Source organism: Palaemon carinicauda, chromosome 20 (assembly GCF_036898095.1).
Source record: "Palaemon carinicauda isolate YSFRI2023 chromosome 20, ASM3689809v2, whole genome shotgun sequence".
NCBI classification, from domain to species: domain Eukaryota; kingdom Metazoa; phylum Arthropoda; class Malacostraca; order Decapoda; family Palaemonidae; genus Palaemon; species Palaemon carinicauda.
This window is the reverse complement of record NC_090744.1, coordinates 114,963,309-114,984,197: the sequence shown is the minus strand read 5'-3', so window position 1 is coordinate 114,984,197 and position 20,889 is coordinate 114,963,309. Positions and strand designations below refer to the sequence as shown.

Here is a 20,889-nt window from a genome sequence, read left to right as displayed (position 1 = left end):
ACTTTTCCGAGCTAAAAGGGCACCGCTGCGAGTCGGTGCAAATCTGCCTCGATAAAAGAAATGGACTATAGTAATAATATCTAAAGAACAAAAGTTCTATACAGAACAGTATTCTAGTTTTATTCCAGCTGTGACCAAGTTGTGGAATGATCTTCCTAATCGGGTAGTGGAATCGGTGGAACTTCAAAAGTTCAAACTTGCAGCAAATGTTTTTATGTTGAAAGGCTGACGTAAGTCTTTGTATTGTTTATATATGAAATATGTTTTGATGTTATTACTGTTTTTAAAGTATTTTATTTTAATTGTTCATTATTTCCCTATTTCCTTTCCTCACTGGGCTATTTTTCCCTGTTGGAGCCCTTGATCTTATAGCATCTTGCTTTTCCAACTAGGGTTGTAGCTTAGCTAATAATAATAATAATAATAATAATAATAATAATAATAATAATAATAATAATAATAATACAAAAAGATAATCTCTTAGAATACAGCAAAGATAATTGCTTAAAAAATCCTTACCTGAGAACAGGCATGAATATCGACAACCTTTGACGGAGCATGTGTGCGCAGGTGCTTCTTAAACGAGTACTGCCAGCTGGTCTTATAGTCGCAGTCAGGACATTCAAATAGTTCTTGTGATTCAGATTCACTGGTGGGCTAAGAAATAGAAGATTGACATGAGTCTCATTTTACAGTTTATACTGCATGTGACAGATCTATTTTAACGTTATTACATACATACATACATATACCAAGGCACTTCCCCCAATTTTGGGGGATAGCCGACATTGTAGCGGGATGTATACAAAACACAACCCCCCACACCCTTGATCACTCTTACTTCCAAAATATAACACAACACAAACTTTCCCCTTACTTTACTTTAAACTAGACTCTTGGACAGAAGGAAAATGAAAACAAAACATAGCCTTAAAACTATATTAACGCAACCAAAAACAGAACACAAATCATTAAACTGACTTAACACTAGAACAAATCACTTATCACCAAACCATCCACCATATGCCATAAACCAGGAACAATCACAATTTATCATAAATTCAATAGAAAAAAAAACACACAAAATTTGCTGTATATATCGGTGCGTGATGGTACCGAAAACTCGCCAACAATCGAAAAAACAATATCCTTTTAATGTACCCAACACCGTCAGTCCACGCACAGTACCAAAAGCACACTTAAGACTAAATAAATTACTTAATACTAAACACCAATCATATTCTGCAACACAAAAAAAATTAATGCCAAACCAAGAGAACCTCTTGGTTCACACGCAACAGTCCTTAAGCAAGTTGTAGCCTACTGGCACTGGCCAACACTATCGTACGGCCAATTCGACCATGCAATCTTATGCGGTGGTCATCGTTATCAATTGTCGTGAGAGAAATCCGTATTTTATAGCCGGGTCATCAACGTTCAAAAATTCTGTATTTCAGCAGTCTATTCCTACATTCATTGTCCGGTCCGGGTCGTCATCATCAAGCTATTCATATACAATCTATTACACACGGCTGGCAAACACCACCTTCCAGGCCAAACTAAAACTCCAAGGAGTATAAAGGAATCCAAAGGAGGAACTACGGCCTGCAATAAAAAAGAAAAAAACGCTTACGAAAACTCCTAACTAAACTAAACTATCGTACTATAATCAAAGATAAACAATAAACTTTCTGTCATTCACGAACGCGCCTAACAAAAATGAATAAAAACAGTACTTACTCAGAACATAAAAACACTAAACAGCCGGCTTCCGAAGAACAAAAAAATGCAGAACCGACTCCTTCTATCGTCCAAGATCTAATGCTTTCGCCCAAGACATTCATCACCACCCTATCCTAGCTAAAAAAAATGTAAACAAACAACCTCAAATATACCAACAATCTTTCCAACTTCAAACAATCATTTGCTAATTACCCCTTTTTCTTCGGCGCGCACCGCGGACACACAAAACACGCACACACAAACGCACATACACACATTCTCTCGCGCACGCGCGATCTAACAAAACTAAAGCACATTGAATTCTCTCTCTCTCTCTCTCTCTGACAAAACTAAAGCAAATAAACTCTTTCTTTCTTTCTTTCTCTCTCTCTCTCTCTCTCTCTCTCTCTCTCTCTCTCTCTCTCTCTCTCTCTCTCTCTCTCTCTCTCTCTCTCTCTCTCTCTCTCTCTCGCTCACAAAACTAAGCAAATAAACACTCTCTCTCTCTTGCGGTTTGACAAAACTTAAGTAAATAAACACCCACACTCACTCACTCTCTCTCTCTCTCTCTCTCTCTCTCTCTCATTAATGACAAAGCTAAAGCAAATAAAATGTCTCGATTTAACAATACTAAAACAACTCTCTCTCTCACTATCTCTCTCTCTCTCTGTGACAAAACTAAAGCCAATACTGTAAACACTTTCTCTCTCTCTCTCTCTCTCTCTCTCTCTCTCTCTCTCTCTCTCTCTCTCTCTCTCTCTCTCTGACAAAACTTAAATAAACACACTCACACTCTCTCTCTCTCTCTCTTGATTTGGCAAACAAAAAAATAAATTAAAATAAAATTAATGCTCCACAACATCAACAAATGAAACAAAAACAAAAAAGGGGACCTCTACTCTTTACGTTCCTCCCAGCCTAACAAGGGACTCAACCGAGTTCAGCTGGTACTGCTAGGGTGCCACAGTACCAGCTGAACTCGGTTGAGTCCCCGATATTAAAATATTTTATCATTTTTATCCATGTTACACGTAAGTTATTTGCTATGCTCTTATTTCCTTTCCTCACTGGGCTACTTTCCCTGTTGGAGCCCCTAAGCTTGTACCATTCTTCTTCTCCAACTAGGGTTGTGGCTTGGCTATTAATAATAAAAATAACACAAACATTAAGTGATTTCAAGCAAATAGCCATCTATATATATCAGTGCAACATATAAAACCAGAAGATTTCCGCTCCTAAAAGTTTAGGACAAAATTTAGTCCCTGTGTCTCTTTTATCTACAGTACTTGTGTTAACACCAAGTATATGTGAAAGGGGAAGGAGAGAAAGGCCAGGACTGGCAGGAAGGGGATTGGGGGCAGGGAGAGAGGAGGTCTATCAAAGTATATCTATCTCCTTCTCTGTCCATAATTTCCATCTAATGTGAGGGTTTAGTCATTATGAAGTTTGAGTTGTTGATGTACAGAATTTCAATTTATTTATTGTACTTGGATATTAATGTATAGGTAATAATCTTCTATAATATAAAATTTATCTTATCTATTGAGTTGCATGGATTGCAAACTACTGGCAGTTTTTGGTTAATCTACCACTAGTTCAAACTTCTTAATCCGCTATATATCAAAGTCACCTTTTTCTCATGAATGGCAATTAAATTTTCCCAGCCCTCTGTGATGTCATAGGCAAAAATCTCTAAAACATGAGGACTTCATTTGTATTTGTTTTAAATTGCTTGTAAGATATAAAGAACTGTTTACATTTTAGTAATTGTTTTCTATTTTAAACAAGAGAAAAAATTTCCCTTTCTTAATTTCCTGTAGCTTCTTAATTAAATGGATATTTTGAAAGTTTTTAAAATAATATCCACGTGACTGGTAATCCAATTACAAATAGAGAATTCATCTTAAGAAAATAAGTCCTTCACTAAATTAGCTAGAAACTATTTCAGAACAATTTTTTGGGGTAATGTCAAAAAGATCGTCATTCTCTCTTTTCAAAAGAGGTTCACCTAAGAAGTTGAAAATTTTCAGCCATTTTTACTTGAAAATATAACTACAACACCTTAAAAAAAAACTGATTATTTACATGCATTTTCATTGAGCAAATAACAATGAAAATGTATGAAGAACAAATATTCTGTAATGAGATAAACCATAGATTATTAAATATTTTTAAATACTGTACAGTAAAACTATATAGGTCAGTACAGTATAGCTACTCACATGGCGTTGTTGTTTTCGTTTTTGATGCTTGACCCGTACGTGTTTCGTGAGCAACTTTTTGTCGTCACATGTATAGGCACAAAAGTGACAATTGAGAACCTGTATTGCATGGGACATCTTGTGACGACGTAAGTGGCTGGCACGGATGGACACAAAACTACATTCGCTGCAACGGTACAATGCTAAGCCCTGGAAAAGAAAGGCAGAGAATCACATTCTCAAGCAAACAATACACTCATACTCTGATCTAACATTAAATGACCTGTCATGAATGGTTTTTCTAATATTTCTATAGTTAACCCTTTTACCCCCAAAGGACGTACTGGTACGTTTCACAAAAGCCATCCCTTTACCCCCATGCACGTACCGGTAGGTCCTTGCAAAAAATGCTATAAAAAATTGTTTTTTCATATTTTTGATAATTTTTTGAAAAAATTCAGGCATTTTCCAAGAGAATGAGACCAACCTGACCTCTCTATGACAAAAATTAAGGCCGTTAGAGCAATTTAAAAAAAAATATACTGCAAAATGTGCTGGGAAAAAAATAACCCCCTGGGGGTTAAGGGTTGGAAATTTCCAAATAGCCTGGGGGTTAAAGGGTTAATAACCTAGTAGAATGTAATTCCTCAAGTGACTTTAAATGGCTTAATATAAGCAGTACTGAATGTTCTTTGCTGTATCTTCTCAACACTGAGATGTTAAATTTTCATATTGGTGTCTTACCTTCGCTATCACAATTCTTCCTCCAGTTACTATGCTTTATTCAAGAATAGATCTTTCTGTGTGTAATAATGACAGGTTACAGGATATATACACCTTTTTGGCCCATACATAAGAGTTCAGAACGAAGGCACCTCGGACTGAGACAGTAAAGCCATTCAATTGTTTCCTTATGATATGCATATACACGTTCAATTCCATTTTGATAACCATAAATAATAGAGCATCTAAGATGAGAGAGAGAGAGAGAGAGAGAGAGAGAGAGAGAGAGAGAGAGAGAGAGAGAGAGAGAGAGAGAGAGAGAGAGAGAGAGAGTGTTATAATAGTTTTCATTATTCTTTAAAAAATTCCCCAAATTCATTAAAACAAAATAAATCTCAATCAATACCGACACTTAAATTGGCAGTTATATTAACTAGAGGTGTTTATGAGGGATACAAGAAAGGGGAAGGAGAAATTCTTTTATATAGGAGAGGATTTATTCTTGCACTTCAATTAATTTTTTCATCTTGAACAAGCTGACATAAGCTCCTCCATTAACAGAACAGAAAAGTGTACATGGTCGCACACTCCTGTTCCGCCTCCCTACCGGGGCAGCCAGGGAAAATTGTGCCATGCATGACCACTAGGGGTCGTGACACAGGGCTGGGAACCACACAGGTGCCGTCCACCTCTCAGAAAGAGAGGTGTTGTCATAAGAATCTCTTTCCTTAAAACTAGGGCTGGTCTACTGGATTTCCTTGACCTGTTCCTCTTCTTCTTCCATTTTCAAGCCCTCACCACAGGCTCTGTAAGCAAAGAGTGAAGGTCTGAGCGACCAACAACGAAAAATCTTCCCTCATGGGAGGAATCACAAAGGTTACTCCAAGAGGAACCACAACAATGGAGAACACTGTCATGGGGGAGTGGGAAGGCACACTCACAGGGGACCTTGACACAACAGCAAGCAGGGTCACATGCATAGAGGGAGCAGGGCTTACGGGACCTGGACCCCCAGGCACAAGGGTCAGGGTGACAGGCACAGGGGAGAAGGGGTCACTAATACAGGGGCGAATGGAGTCAGTGCCCAGTGGTGATGAATGAGGTAACACCCAGCAATGGAAAACATACACTTTGAGTCCCAGGACTGAGTTACCCCCACCTATAAGCATGACACCTCCTAGTACCAGCATAGGTGTCACCTTTTGAGCCTCATAAGTCCTTTAGGGATTGGGAGGGCAAACTTGGGGCACAACCCTGCCTTTCAATACTGGCCTCATGATGGAAGACACTAGCACTGGGGGCACCGGGGGAAAGGTAGCCTTAGCTACCAGTTTCCTCAACAAAGTTATGGATGGCCTACATGAAAGACCTAAGGAGGCCCAAGCTTTTCTTAGGTAAAACTCATCTTCCACAATCGGCACAGAAACAGGCAAAAGACCTCCAACATCCAATGGGGTGCAGCAAACACTTGGGGTATCACACACACCACCAAAACCTGAAAAGCCTGCTGATGTAGATCCGAGGGCTCCTTGCTCCTGACATACACTTCCCAGGGACTGGAAATAATGATAGACTTCTTCGGTGTTTTCTTGGGAGTTGCTAAGACAGACACCTGAGAAGACTCAGATCTTTTCTTCCCCGCCCCCCTCCCCCCTCCCACAACTGCATAGGAGACCACAACCTGAACTCAGCATTTCAGGATGATTGCTAACAATCATGCCCCCTACAAGATGCAGAGAGAATGTTGATCTACAACCAGTTTACTCATAAAGTGGTTACAATGTCTACCCTTGTCCCAGCAAGTACAAATCCCTTGCTTTACATCCATTTCAGCAATCAACAGCCAGCATTCCCTTCCTACATGAACAAGAAAAGGACAAAGTTCGGTTAAGGGCACAACTGTGCCTTTAATCAAAGTACAGTAAGGCTTTCTCGACAGGGGTTGGGGAGGGGCTTCTTGCTCGCATGAACCACCTCGTTAACGAATTCAATAGCCGTATAATATGCATAATTAAAATAAAAGATTTGTTCTTTGTATATAGAGAAAAACACCATATAGCATATAAAATTTAAAACATAAAAACTAGGTAAGGGAGGCTGCTCTTCACAACTGCTTTTCAATACACATTTAACATGTCACTTAAATAGCATTAATTATACTAAGCCTAATCTTAAATTAAAACCATGCACTATGAGTTTTAAAGCTACTACTGTAAAAGAACAAAAAGCAGTGCTATCAATTACCTTGTCATGAAGTTTCATGTGCTTAATAAAATGATTGTTTCTCATACTCTTGTAAGAGCAAATACTACAGGAAAACTTATACTTGATGTCTTTAGGAGCACCAACTTTGGCAACGCCTCTGCTCTTCCTCAGAGCAGGATCCACTTTCATCTCACAACCTATTTTACTATTTTTGCTGTCCATCTCAGCATCTTTACACCGACTCTCTATTTCTTTTGATTTGATATCACTTAGTTCTACCTCAATATTTTCTTTGTTGAGTTCAGTTCCATTTGGAGATTTCCTCTTTCTAGTGGTCCTTTTACCACCCAACCTGCGTGTTACTTCCTCCTGAAATGAAGATGCCTCAGGAATGGTACCTGGCTGTGAAATAGGAAGTGTCATGGGCTTGATATCATTTGGAATACACGTAACTGAGGGACCCAATCCTGAACTTGGACCTACGGTAACCAGCAGAGCTGGATCACTGCTACCAGGTTCCATTTTCACAGTATCAAGAATCATTTCTAAAGACTCGTTGGCTACCCCTTCATCAGCATTGTCAACACAATCAACTTTAGCCATTGTTTCCAAAGTGTCACCTTCACTCTTAACTATTATCTGACAATGGCTTTTCATCGGTTCATTACAACTTTCAGATATCTTTTTTATCACTTTAGTTTTTACATAACGTTTCTCTTTTTGACTTGAGAGAGCATGTCGTCGCGACTTCCGACGTTGTGGACGAGGCTCTGGAGATAGAGGGCGAGATAGGACGGAATGGTACCGGCGGGCAGATCGATCCAGTCCAAGAGACGAGGCGTATCTGGTCATTGGGGGTGACGGAATCAACTCGCACATGACCCCAACTTCCCTTGTACTAACCCCTGAAGTTACTGCAGAGTTAGGTTCCTCATGATCAGAGGGGGCAGACTCATCAGTTCCACCTCTTATTCTCTCAATTTCTTTAAGAATCAAGTCCTGCAAATAAACTATAAATTAGTCACATATGGAAAGTCTTATACCTTGCACTTTAACAGTCTACTAAAACGTATACAGCATGCTCAAAACAAAACGGAAATGACAATACAGATTACGAGTAAAACCTGTAAATCTACTTCTAGATAAAACAAATAAAAAACCACAAATCTTTAAGTAATTTGTATTTTTCCTAACATACTTACCTAGAACTACCTTCTTACGAGTTACTGGTTAACTCTACCTAACCGACCAGCTTTTTGTATAGTTTATCTCCCTCTTCCCATTTTCTACGGGGTCAACCTCTGGCAGTGTGGTACGTGCCCCGAGGCGACCCCGGGGTCAAGCAGCGTGCTAGCTCAGGTCGAATCGCCAGTAAGTTTCGTTGGAATAGGTATTACTCGATCCTGCAGGTTCTCGGGGAAGGATGGGAGGGCCATAACCCAAAGGTAGTTCTAGGTAAGTATGTTAGGAAAAATACAAATTACTTGAAAATTTGTGATTTGTTCCAACACGGTTACTTACCTAGAACTACCTTCTTAGGAGACTTACACTTTAGGGGGTGGGAGTGTCCTGCAGGGATCAGGATTCGACGGGGAGGCACGCGAGAGAGGGAACCTCTAAGGAGGTCTTGATTCTAAGACCACTTGAAAACTGCACGAAAAGTAGGGGAAAACTATCCAAAAAACTCACTTAGTGTCTAAATGGCTTACCTTTTCAAAACCAATTTCTTGAAGGGTGTTCCTTTCAGTGATTAAGGTCTTCTCATCATCTTCCTGGCCCGTTTGATCCGGGGAAGGAAAGAACAAGGGGAGGGGGGGTAAGGTTAAGGAAGGAACTAGTGTCTCTTGGCATTAACACCCCCCGGTTACCCTGGGGCTATGACCTTAGATCTCCTGAAGGGCCGACACGATCGGGCCAATAGAAAACTTGTCCAAGGATTTTCTCGTACAATCTTTTAGATAATGTTCCGTGAAGGTAGACTGTCTAGACCAGGTCCCAGCCTTCAGGATCTTACCCACAGCCATGTTCTTCTCGAAAGCCAGAGAGGTGCTCAGAGCCCTTATATCATGAGGTCTTGGTTTTCCAGGGAGAGGAGTCCCAGAAGCCTCGTAGGCCCTCTTTATCACTTGTCTCAGCCAAAACGAGATAGAATTTTTCGAGACCGGTTTCTTCACCCGGCCTGTTGAGATGAATAAATTTTTGATCTGAGGGCGGTATTTTGCAGTCCTTTCCAGGTATTTTCTTACAGTTCGTACGGGACATAAGAGGAGATCCTTCGGGTTGTCGGATCGAGGGATGGCTGGCACCGAAAAACCCTCGAACCGAGGATCCCAACACGCTGGGTTCTGCGTTTTCGCCACAAAACTAGGGACAAACCTAAAGACAACTTCCCTCCACCCTTTGGAGTGTGAGACCTCGTAAGAGAGGCCGTGTAACTCGCTAACTCTCTTTGCCGAGGCCAGGGCTAAAAGAAAAGCTGTTTTAAGGGTGAGTTCTCTGTCTAATACGTCCCTGAGAGGTTCGAAGGGCGGCTCTGACAGAACTTTGAGAACTCTCGCTAAGTCCCACTGCGGAACCCGTACCTCCTGGAGGGGACATGATTGCTCAAAACTGCGGATGAGCATCGAGATGTGCCTCGAGACTTCCAAGTCAATGCCCCTAAGGAGGAAGACTTGACCTAGGGCTGCTCGAACTCCTTTGATGGCCGGGATGGACGAACCCACGTCGTCTCTCAGGTACACCAGAAAGTCTGCAATGTCCTGAATCGACGCCCCTAAGGGCCTGATGTTTTTGGATGCACACCACTTCAGGAAGACTGCCCACTTCGCCTGGTAGACAACTGCCGAGGAACGCCGTAGATTACCAGACATCCTTGTCGCGATTCTCGATGAGTATCCTTCTTTCTTCAGGAGCTTCTTGATAACCTCCACGCGTGAAGGCGGAGGGATCGAGGGTTTTCGTGCCACCTGTGAAAATGAGGTTGTCGCAGGAGGTCTGGCCTGTCCGGAAGCAGCCAAGGAGGACGAAGAGCTAATTCCTTTAGGTCTGCGAACCAGTCTCTCTCCGGCCACCAGGGCGCTACTAAAGTCATCGACAGGTTGGACGACACTCTCACTCTGTTCAGCACTTGCCTGATCAAACTGAAGGGAGGGAAGGCGTACACATCGAGACCGTCCCAGGGATGTTGGAAGGCGTCCTCGAACGCCGCTGACGGGTCTGGGATTGGAGAACAGAACACGGGGAGTTGGGCATTCAGACGTGTGGCGAACAAGTCTATCACTGGGGAGCCCCACAGTAGGATGACTGCTCGAGCTACCTCCGGGTGTAGGGTCCACTCCGAACCTATCACTTGACCCGCCCTGCTGAGGCCGTCGGCCATCACGTTACTCTTTCCTGGAATGAACCTTGCCGTCAGTTCCATCCCTTCTTCTGTGGCCCACTCCAACAGTTCCGTGGCTAGGGCGCAGAGGACCTTTGACTTCATGCCTCCCTGCTTCTTTACATAAGCCACTACTGTGGCGTTGTCGCACATTAACGCCACAGTGTTCCCTCGCAGTAAGTGTATGAACTGTCGACACGCCCTTAGAACTGCTATCATCTCCAGGATGATTATATGGAGAGACGCCTCCTCGCTGGACCACTGCCCTTTTGCTGATTTTCCTAGCAGGTGCGCTCCCCAGCCCTCCTTCGATGCGTCCGTGAACAACAGCATCTCCGGGGGTCGGAGGCGAAGGGCATTCCCTTCTCTGTGTTTGACCTGATGCTCCACCAAAGAAGGGTCTCTCTCGTCTTCGGGAGGACTGGCACTACTTTGTGGGGCTCCTTGCCTTGGATCCACGACTCCTTTAGATTCCACTGTACCGGGCGGAGCCTGAGTCTCCCTTGCGGTACTAATTTTTCCAGGGAAACCAGATGACCCAGTAACTTCTGCCAGTCCTTGGCCCTCCTGGGTTGTCCCGTCAGGAGGGGTTGAAGGATACGTTCTAGGTTGGCTAACCTTTCTTCTGAGGGGAAGGCCCTTACTAACTGGGTGTCCAGGACCATCCCCAAGTAAGTCATCCTGGTGCTGGGGACTAGCTGGGACTTCCCTAGGTTGACCATGATCCCTAACACCTTGCAGAGGTTGAGCAACATAACGCCTTGCTCCTTGAGTTGTTCCCTTGAGGCAGAAAGCAGCAACCAGTCGTCCAGGTACCTGAGTAGTCGAATGCCTTTCTCGTGTGCCCACGCTGAGATCGCGGCGAACACTCTCGTGAACACTTGCGGGGCCGTCGAGAGGCCGAAGCACAGGGTTTTGAACTGCAGGACACTGGACTCCCACTTGATACTGAGGAACTTCCTGCTGGAGGGGTGCACGGGGATTTGAAAATAGGCATCCTTGAGGTCGAGAGACATGAGGAAATCCCCCTCCCTCAAGGCTGCGATCACCGTCTTGGGGGTATCCATCTTGAAATCCGTCTTTGAGACGAACTTGTTGAGGGCTGAGAGATCTATGAATGGCCTCCACCCTCCTGTCGATTTTTCCACAAGGAAGAGCCTGCTGAAGAAACCCGGGCCGGGGTTCTCCACTGCCTCCAAAGCTCCCTTGTCGATCATGGACGCTACTTCCTCTTGTAGCGCCGACCTCTTCAAGGGGTCCTTTGGAACCAGCCAATCGGCCCTCTGGGCTGGGATGAGAGGGGGAGGCTCTTCTAGGAACGGGAGTCTGTAGCCCTCCTTCAGGACCGTCACCGTCCAGGGATGCGCACCGAGATCCCGCCATGCTTGCCAAAAATGTCTGAGGCATCCCCCTACTAGGGGCTCCTGCGGGAGTAAGGGGCCTCTCTTCCTACCTTCTCCTAGAGAAGCGGCCAGATCTACCTCTCCTAGCGTTACCATAGGAGGGTCTGTAGGCTGACTGAGGGCCTGCCGTGGTCCTACGGGTGGGCTGCTGCGAGGCTTGAAGCCAAGGGGCTGAAGGAGGTTCTCTTCGGGGCAGCAAGGGTGTGGCCTGTGAGGAGTGAGGGACGTCCGTTGAGGCTCTCCTGAACGTGGCCTTCCTCATAGGTGGGGGCCTAGGATCCGCTTCTCTCACTTTCCTCACCCTCTCCATAGTCTCTTCCACCAAATTGATGGGGAAAATGTCATTCCCCCACATGGAGGAATTTCTCAGTCTCCTTGCTTCCCTGTCCAGCAACTTCCGCACTAGCTTGCTCAATACTGTATACCTTTTTCTCAGGACCCAGTTCGAAGCTACCGACAGACTCTGGGACGATAAGAATTTAAAAGCCTTGCCCCCAGAGCTAACAAGATCCCTCAGCATGGCCTGATTTTCTGGGAGGGAGAGGTCGTGTGATGCTTGAAACCCCACCAAAGCGCACGACCACCAATCCAACCAGGAGGACACGTAGACCAGGTCCTGAGCCATGTCCTCCATCATAGATGCTTCCGACGGGGAAAAGCACACTCGGCTTCCCCCACATTGGATCTTCCGAGGCGACGGGACCTGCGGGCACCAGGCCCTCGCCTCCTACCCACACTTCCGCACTCCACTCAGGCCCCACACATGCCTGCCCCACACTGGACACATCCCCAACAGGAATATCAGACTCTTGGGGAAGGGCAATGGGCCTCTTCCCCGCAACGGACTTACCTCGTCCCCTATGCTGGGTAGGGGAAGAAGGGCAGGCGCTACGGTCTGCCGAGTCATCTGTCGAACCTACAGGCGAAGAAATGCTGGAATCTTTAGGCATCTTCTTAACTGCCTTCTTCTTCTTCGTCCCGAAGCGTACCCACTGGATCTCAGTCCAATTAGCACACTCCGGGCACGTAGAGGTAGGGGAACACGCTTTCCCCCTACACGTAGAGCACAGGGAGTGGGGATCAACCTCAGGCTTGGAGAGGAAAGCCCCGCAAGACTTCCCAGCCACAGGCCCAGGGCAACGACGAGGATGCTCCATAACACAAAGCTAACACACCAAGAGACACAAGGATGAACGGGAAAGTGAAATTGAAAACACGTGGGCAACACGCGGTAAGCACAAAGGATCGGGGGACACAAGGGTCGCACAAGGTAAGAGACAGCGCGGCGAGATGTTTATCGCGTCGCGACCAGAAACTTACTGGCGATTCGACCTGAGCTAGCACGCTGCCTGACCCCGGGGTCGCCTCGGGGCACATACCACACTGCCAGAGGTTGACCCCGTAGAAAACGGGAAGAGAGAGATAAACTATCAAAAAGCTGGTCGGTTAGGTAGAGTTAACCAGTAACTCCTAAGAAGGTAGTTCTAGGTAAGTAACCGTGTTGGAACAAAAGTAATTTGTATCTTTTCTAGCTATACAAACCTGAGTCCTACATATCTAAGTGAGATTTTTTTCACAAAACCTATTTAAGAAATGCTAGACAGCCTCAGTCAAAAACCCTTGCTGAAACCACAGTGCTCTCACGTCTGCCATACCTGACGAACGAGTAATTTCACGAACATCTTTGACATATCAATTTGAAATACGTAATTTCAGATGATTATATGTTTACTTTCGTGTGGGAGGATTCCTTTGTACCCATAGAACTTTAAGTGAAGTGAATGCCTATCGACCTTATATATACTGTACTGTACTTCAGGAGTACGTATCTGCATGATTTTACTATCGATGTCTTACAAGTCTTGTAAGGATCACCAAGTTACCATGGAGCCCTAACTCTTCATACGGATGCCGTCCTGGATTATTCTTCAGAGTTTTAGTCAGAATAATCGACATATTTATAGGTAAGCGTTCTGGACTTGTCCGTGATTGGGTGTTGCTAAATAGTCTATTCCCATTTGTCCAAATGACTTAAAATATTGAATTATGTATATGGTAAGTTTCAAGATATTATATGAACCTGTTACAAGAGGAAGGCCAAGGTTTGGGTGGATGGATGGAGTGAAGAAAGCTCTGGGTGATAGGAGGATAGATGTGAGAGAGGCAAGAGAGCGTGCTAGAAATAGGAATGAATGGCGAGCGATTGTGACGCAGTTCCGGTAAGCCCTGCTGCTTCCTCTGGTGACTTGGATGGGCACGGAGGTAGCAATAGTAGGGGATTCAGCGTTATGAAGCTTCATCTGTGGTGGATAACGGGAGGGGTGGGCTGTGGCACCCTGGCAGTACCAGCTGAATTCGGTTGAGTCCCTTGTCAGGCTGGGAGGAACATAGAGAGGAGAGGTCCCCTTTTTTTGTTTCATTTGTTTGATATCAGCTACCCCCAAAAATTGGGGGAGGTGCCTTGGTATATGTATGTGTGCCTTAGATGACCGCGGAGGTAGCAGCAGTAGGGGATTCAGCATTATGAAGCTTCATCTGTGGTGGATAATGTGGGAGGTTGGGCTGTGGCACCCTAGCAGTACCAGCTGAACTCGGTTGAGTCCCTGGTTAGGCTGAAGGAACGTAGAGAGTAGAGGTCCCCTTTTTGTTTTGTTTCATTGTTGATGTCGGCTACCCCCCAAAATTGGGGGAAGTGCCTTGGTATATGTATGTGTATGTACTGTATGTATTGTTACTCTACAGCATAGGATTTATGGTCCTTATTATTCAGGATTTTCCTCAAAACTTTGCTAGGCTTAATTGTTGATTAGATTCATGGATTTTCTACTAATGGACTGCATTTGGATTGAAGTTATTGATATGGATTCTTGTATAAGTACAGGTCAGATATCGATAAAGATTCTTAGATATCCAACCCCCTGATTTTTACTTTTACTGGGATCCTTCTGCCGAGGCAAGGTCAAGTTCTTTTTCAGCGGCATTGTGAAGACCTCTTCATGTCATCTGTGAGAACTGTGTTTTAATGGAAAACCGTATGCTGAGGTTTCGTTCTGATCATTAGTATTCACTCAACTATTTCGAACTTTCTCGAGTTGATATGAATACAGTTTCTAAGAATTTGTAAATAGTTTTATACGTAGAGAAACTTTACATGGTACCTGTAACCTCTTTTTTTTTTTTTTTTTTTGCATTAATTTCATTATATGCATTTTAGATCCATGGGCACATGAACAAAAGCCACAGTAGCACGAGTAGTCAATGAGGGAGGGAAGGAGATGAAAGACTTCCCTGGTGTCATCTTGGACGTTGCCAAGACCGACCACGGAGAAGGCTTAGATCTCGTCCTCCCGTTAAATGCATGCGTTTACCACTTCAAAAGAGACCATGACCTGCTTTCGGCTCATGGAGATGATCGTAAACAATCATGCTCCCGACAAGAAGAGCAAGGAAAGTATGGATCTACTGCCAGTTTAGCCAAAACCAGTGTGGCAGCAGCCAAACATTTCCCAGTAAGTACAAATTTCTTGTTTAATGACATCCATGATCAACACAAACAACAGCCAATATTCATTTCCTAGAAATAAAAAAACTGATCAAAGCATTTGGATAGGTCACAATAGTACGTCCGTACAGTACTCATTGTGTACAAGGACAAAAGTGAAGTCTCCGACAGGCGGGTGGATAGGGCTGAAGACATTTCCCTATTTAAAAGGACGATAGGTTTGTATCATAGGAACAAAAGAGTATTATAGGTGCAAATTGATCCCATTCTTCAACATATAATTTATGGTAACTTTGAAATATATTAAAAAAAATTTCAGGAAATCATTAAAAACTCTACACGTCTAATAAGATGAGCAATCTAACAGAACACACATTTACAACTCCATTTAAATATCTTCATATAACAATACTGCATTGTTCAGATACTGAGAAACCTTTAGAATTGACATATCTTCAATAAAGATACTTACCCTAGAGGCTAAAAGCTCTACTAATGACCCTGAGACAACAACTTGGTTAGGACCCGTCTCCGTTACCCTAACACCTTTTGTAGCCCCTTGTCGGTGAAGACTTAGAAATATGCCATTATCTGTTCCAATTCCCAGCTCTGAGATGACGTCCTTATGAAGGGTAGCCTCTACTCTTTCAAACGGCTGTAAAATAATGTAATTTTGCCATTATTATTATTATTATTACTAGCCAAGCTACAACCCCAGTTGGAAAAGCAAGATGCTATAAGCCTAAGGGCTCCAATAGGGAAAAATAGCCCAGTGAGGAAAGGAAATAAGGAAATATATAAATGATGAGATCAAGTTAACAATAAATCATTCTAAAAACAATAACAACGTCAAAACAGATATGTCCTATATAAACTATTAACGTCAAAAACAGATATGTCATATATAAACTATAAAAAGACTCATGTCAGCCTGGTCAACATGAAAACATTTGCTCCAACTTTGAACTTTTGAAGTTCTACTGAGAGGTTTTGATTTGTAAAACATTAGGGCCTATGATAAAATTACTTTTCTTCATCACATTAAATACTGTAGAGTTCTACAAATTGCTTTCTTGAGAAGATTAGACAGTGATTCTTTATACAACCAAATGAAGTAAAAAACTTCTCAATAGTACTTACTTCATATAAACCTTTGGAGGAAGAAGGAAACAGTCTTGTCCAGTCTTTTACCAGATGAGTAAAATCTTCCCCGTTCTTGGCTATTTCGACGAGATCATCCTTGAATAACTCCTGGCCAATACTGCCTGTCCCTCCTCCCCCCTCATCCCCATCTGCAGCTCTTCTCTCGGAGTAATGGCAAATATGGATCTTACTCGAAAGTGAATGAGGAGAACTCTGGCAACTGGGATGCCCTACATGGAAGGAATCACTGTTTGCATGGGCTCGAATTATGTGTGTTGGGACCATCAGGTCTCCATTCACAACTACATCTTCGTGAACCTGGACATCTGTCAATATTGGAGTCCACCTTTCATTGGGCAAGATGTCCAAATTTACTTTCTCTAAAGGATCGGATTCTGAAACAAAGAAATAAAGACAATGAATAAAAATCACAAATTTTAAGTAATTTGTATTTTTCCTAACATACTTACCTCGAACTACTTTCTTAGGAGTACCTGGAATCTCCTCTCATCCGACCAGAGTTTTGTGTAGTTTACCCTACTTCCGTTTTCTGTCCGTGTTGGAACAATAGAGTATTTCTGTTGAATGTACATCACAGAGTATTGTATTGTATAATATTAAATGCCAAAGACTATGACTTTTGCCAATGGATTTTCCTCTTATCAGTATCAATGTAAAATACTGAAGCAAATGTTCTGACTTAAACACTTCTTTACAACCTGTTACATGGTTAGGTTCAAGTACAAACTAATAATATCTTAAAAGAGTAAATCCTGCAGGCAAGCCCTGTAAGGGTCTAAAATTGTAAATAATCTACAACAATGATAATAATAATAATCATAATAATATGTTGAATTGAAAAAAATGCAGCCTGGAAGATGGAAAAAAGCACTCTGCAAAATGCTGCAGCAACAATGGACCACTTGATGACAAAAAGAAAGAGTACTGATAAACTCAGGTGAGCATTGAGCAACAAATCTGGATTATCCCTGTATAACCTACCTTAAATGTTTAAAAATCCTTTTACAATAAAGAGAAAATTTTGACATCTTCTGTAACTCTCCTTACTGAAAGGTCCAGTGCCTAAGGGGCAGACAAAATCTGAGTACCCTCTTACCCAGCCCGTGAAGAGGTTACAACAAGATCCTCCGGTAACTCATCTCCCCCTGGATTACAATTGTTCTGTCTCTATGGCAGAACTTACCACATAATCGGGGACTAAGGGCAGCCAGGGAAGGCAGACATCAGTGGGGAAAAGTTCCCTGGACCTAACACAGCTAACATGGAAGTAATACTTATACTATTCCATTCCTAGACAGAGTGGAGGGATGAAACACGGACTCATGCTCCACTGGGAGAAGATCCCTTCACTCACCACTCTTGGTCTTCTAGTGTGCACCTGCAAGGAATGCTTTGAATGGTGCCATCTCCTCAACTTGCTCAACTGAAGTATTGCGAACCAAGGGCGGACCACGAATCCATTGTCCCAGGAGGCGATAACAAAACAAGTGTCTGGGGGTTGTACTGTAACTCATGGTCAACCCATAGTTACTGGATAGCCAGGGGACCTGATCCATGATGCCCGGGGAGGGGAGGTGACACACAGTCAAGGCCCCCACCACATGCCATGGTACCTAGGGAAAACACACGGAGTCGTACTCCCGTACCACCCTGTTACCAAGGTAGCCGGGGGGGGGGGGGGGGGGGATACAGGACACGGTAGGTAGCCATGACACAGGATCAAGGCCCTGCCCTGTACATCGACCCTGATGGGTTGAAAGCATGGGGCCGACACCAAGGTAGCTGGGTAGCCGAGCCATGCTCTAGGGCCTGAGGCTCAATACTTAGAAAAGGGATCAATACAATGACCTGGAGGCCCCAAAAAACGGGTCATGGCCCCTGCCCCACGCATCAGCCCCCAGGGGAGCCTGAAACACAGGGCCAACACTGGACAACTGGCCATGGATCAAGCCTTGGTCCTGGGACCATAACCTGGGTCACGGCCTGGCCCCGTACATCGGTTATCTATCCAATTTGGCTACCAAAGCAACCGGGGACCCAAGCCCCACCACTGGAGTGCTAAGGTGCAGAGATGTGACCCCTGGACCTAAGCATTGACCCAGGGGCCAACACAAGTAAACTGAAGTACCTGGGGCCTGAGCCGTGGCCCCCAGGGAATGAGTAAGCACAGGAGTGGTGATAGCAGATGCATCCAATGAGCAGAAGGAAGAAGCAAAGCTCTCTTCCTTCCCCTCAAAATTATACGACTGCCAGAGCAAAGACCACGACCTAATCTCGGCACACGGGGATGATTGCTTACAATCATGCCTCTAGCAAGAGCACAAAAAGAGTGTGGATCTACAGCTGGTTTAACAAAAGAAAAAAAAGATGTAAAGTCTATATTCCCACGATTGAATGTGTTGCTTCACAATAATAATCAACAGTCAGCATTCACTTTCTGAGAGAAAAGTTCACTTAAGGGAACATCAGTACATTTGTACTCGATGTGTCTGAAAACCTAAGTGGAGAGACTTTGAAAGGTAATGGGGAGGGGCTCCTCGTCCTCTTTCCCACCTGTCGTTTAACTTCTTGTTAAATGATTCAAAGTATGTCAAGCTCCCCACTAAAAAAATACTCCCTACTTAAAGGACAATGATTTGTACTTACGTAGGAACAAATTTATAAGAAAACTTTCCTCTATACCATAGCGTTTCACTTATAGCACAAAACAAACATTCTAAATCACTATAATTAACATATATACTAGAATTCAATTCCTTCATGATTAAACTTCAAATATTTCCATTTTTATACTGTAACTATGTAACAACACAATATCATTGAACTGTAGCAACAGCATCTTTTATATATACACTTATAAGTAATGTAACTTATACAATGATAAGGAAAATCAAGAACCATTCTAAAGACTACAATGCCAGGCCTTACCTATTGAAAAAGCCTCAGCTGCATTAGCTACAGTGATGACAGTGCCCCCAAACTGATCGGTAAAGTCTTCCATGTGGTTGGCTGAGAGACCAATGAAAGTATCCAAACTATCTTCTAAGCTTATCCCGGGGCTTTGTAGATCTTCGTCGGGTTTTCCAAAGGTACCTAGGCCAACAGATGTGGTCTTTAAGGAATCAATCTGGAAAGAAATTTGGGATAAAGATTATAGGATTTAATATCAATTTGTCCTTTTCCTAAATAAGAAAGCTAAACCTGAGTACTCTAATAAGAGTACAAGAGATTACAAACATTTGACTTAAACATATTTGGAGAGACAAACAAATCCAACTGAAGATGACAAAGATAAAATAAAAAAATACTGTAATGAAAACAACCGTAATATTCTGAACCTTTACAAGTGCTAAGAAGGAATGATGGGAGAAGCATGGGTAGTTGTAGTGGTAGTAGTAGTAGTGGTGGTGCTGGTGGTGGTGGTGGTGGTGGTGATGGAGGTGGTGGTGGTGGTGGTAGAGAACGGCACCTCGTAGTATCGGGGGATGTTGAGGAAGGAGAAGACTAATTGGTAAGGGACCTCTGATAGTGGTTTCAACATGGCCCCAGTTACTATACCGACACCCTATAAGGGTGAGCGAGCTGGGTATATTTCTGGCATTCCATGCAACTTTTTTCTCTGGTATATTTAGCAGTATTTATACCTTAGAAATGGTGCTAAAAGGAGCATTTCACTGGGCGACACTGGTCCCTCACCCAGAAATAGATTTTTCCTTCGTCAAAATCCCTTTATCATTATCATTATTATTATCAATTTTTGCCTGGCTATTCTGGCTAGACAAGGGCTGTTGTGTAAAAACCACGGAAGAGGTTGAAAAGGCCTGATCAGCAGAATGCTTCCCAGTCAGATACAGAACAACCTTTAATACTCATGACCCCAGTCACTGATAAAGTACAGCGTACTTTAGTCTCTATGATGGGCATTGGTGAGAGCACTACATAACAGTCACATGGAGGTGAAGGCCCTAATAAAAATTCGAGAGCGCAAAATAAAGGGAACGGTATATCCGTAGCCTTTAAGGCCAAAATCAAAAGTGGCTATTCTGTGAGACGGTTGGTCCAGACTTCCTCCTCGCACCACTTATGACCAACTAACTTTTTAATAATACAATGGCTATTCTACCACAGCTAGAGACATACTCCTATTTTAAAGGATAAAAGGTTTGTACTGTATATGCATACCAACAAACTATGATAGGTTTGTCCCTGTCTGACCAGACAATTGTCACACTTAAGAATTAAAAACAAAAAGGCTTGAATAATTGCATGAGTATCATAAATATTAATTATACTTAGAAATTCTAAATCTTACATGGATGATAGAGATAAAATTTAAACTACTCCTACCTGTTCACTTGTCTGCCAAACAATAACAGTCGCGTTTTTATCTTCTCCCGATGTTTCTTCCTCTCCGACTGAAACATCAGCAAGAGGCACCACTCTTGCCTCACCGTCATCTCTTATAACCAGTGCTCTACTGGAATTGCTGAGCCCATCCATCTGCAATAACATTAAAATAAAAACTGAACTTCACCCACTGAAATGCAGTAATAATTTTCATCTTACTATTTCTAAATATTAAAGGATATT

General features: G+C 43.2%; 1 protein-coding gene across 2 annotated transcripts in view; it reads right to left on the bottom strand.

Annotated features, from left to right (window-relative positions):
- Positions 1-20,889, bottom strand: part of LOC137614395 (uncharacterized) — a 71,125-nt gene that overhangs the window by 38,497 nt on the left and 11,739 nt on the right. For both annotated transcript variants that reach the window (XM_068344192.1, XM_068344191.1), the window contains exons 2-8: positions 20,647-20,799; positions 19,228-19,426; positions 16,276-16,673; positions 15,608-15,790; positions 6,891-7,850; positions 3,945-4,133; positions 520-657 (exon numbers count right to left, since the gene is read on the bottom strand). In XM_068344192.1, coding sequence (XP_068200293.1) covers positions 520-657; positions 3,945-4,133; positions 6,891-7,850; positions 15,608-15,790; positions 16,276-16,673; positions 19,228-19,426; positions 20,647-20,799 — 2,220 coding nt within the window. The remainder of the gene's footprint in view (positions 1-519; positions 658-3,944; positions 4,134-6,890; positions 7,851-15,607; positions 15,791-16,275; positions 16,674-19,227; positions 19,427-20,646; positions 20,800-20,889) is intronic.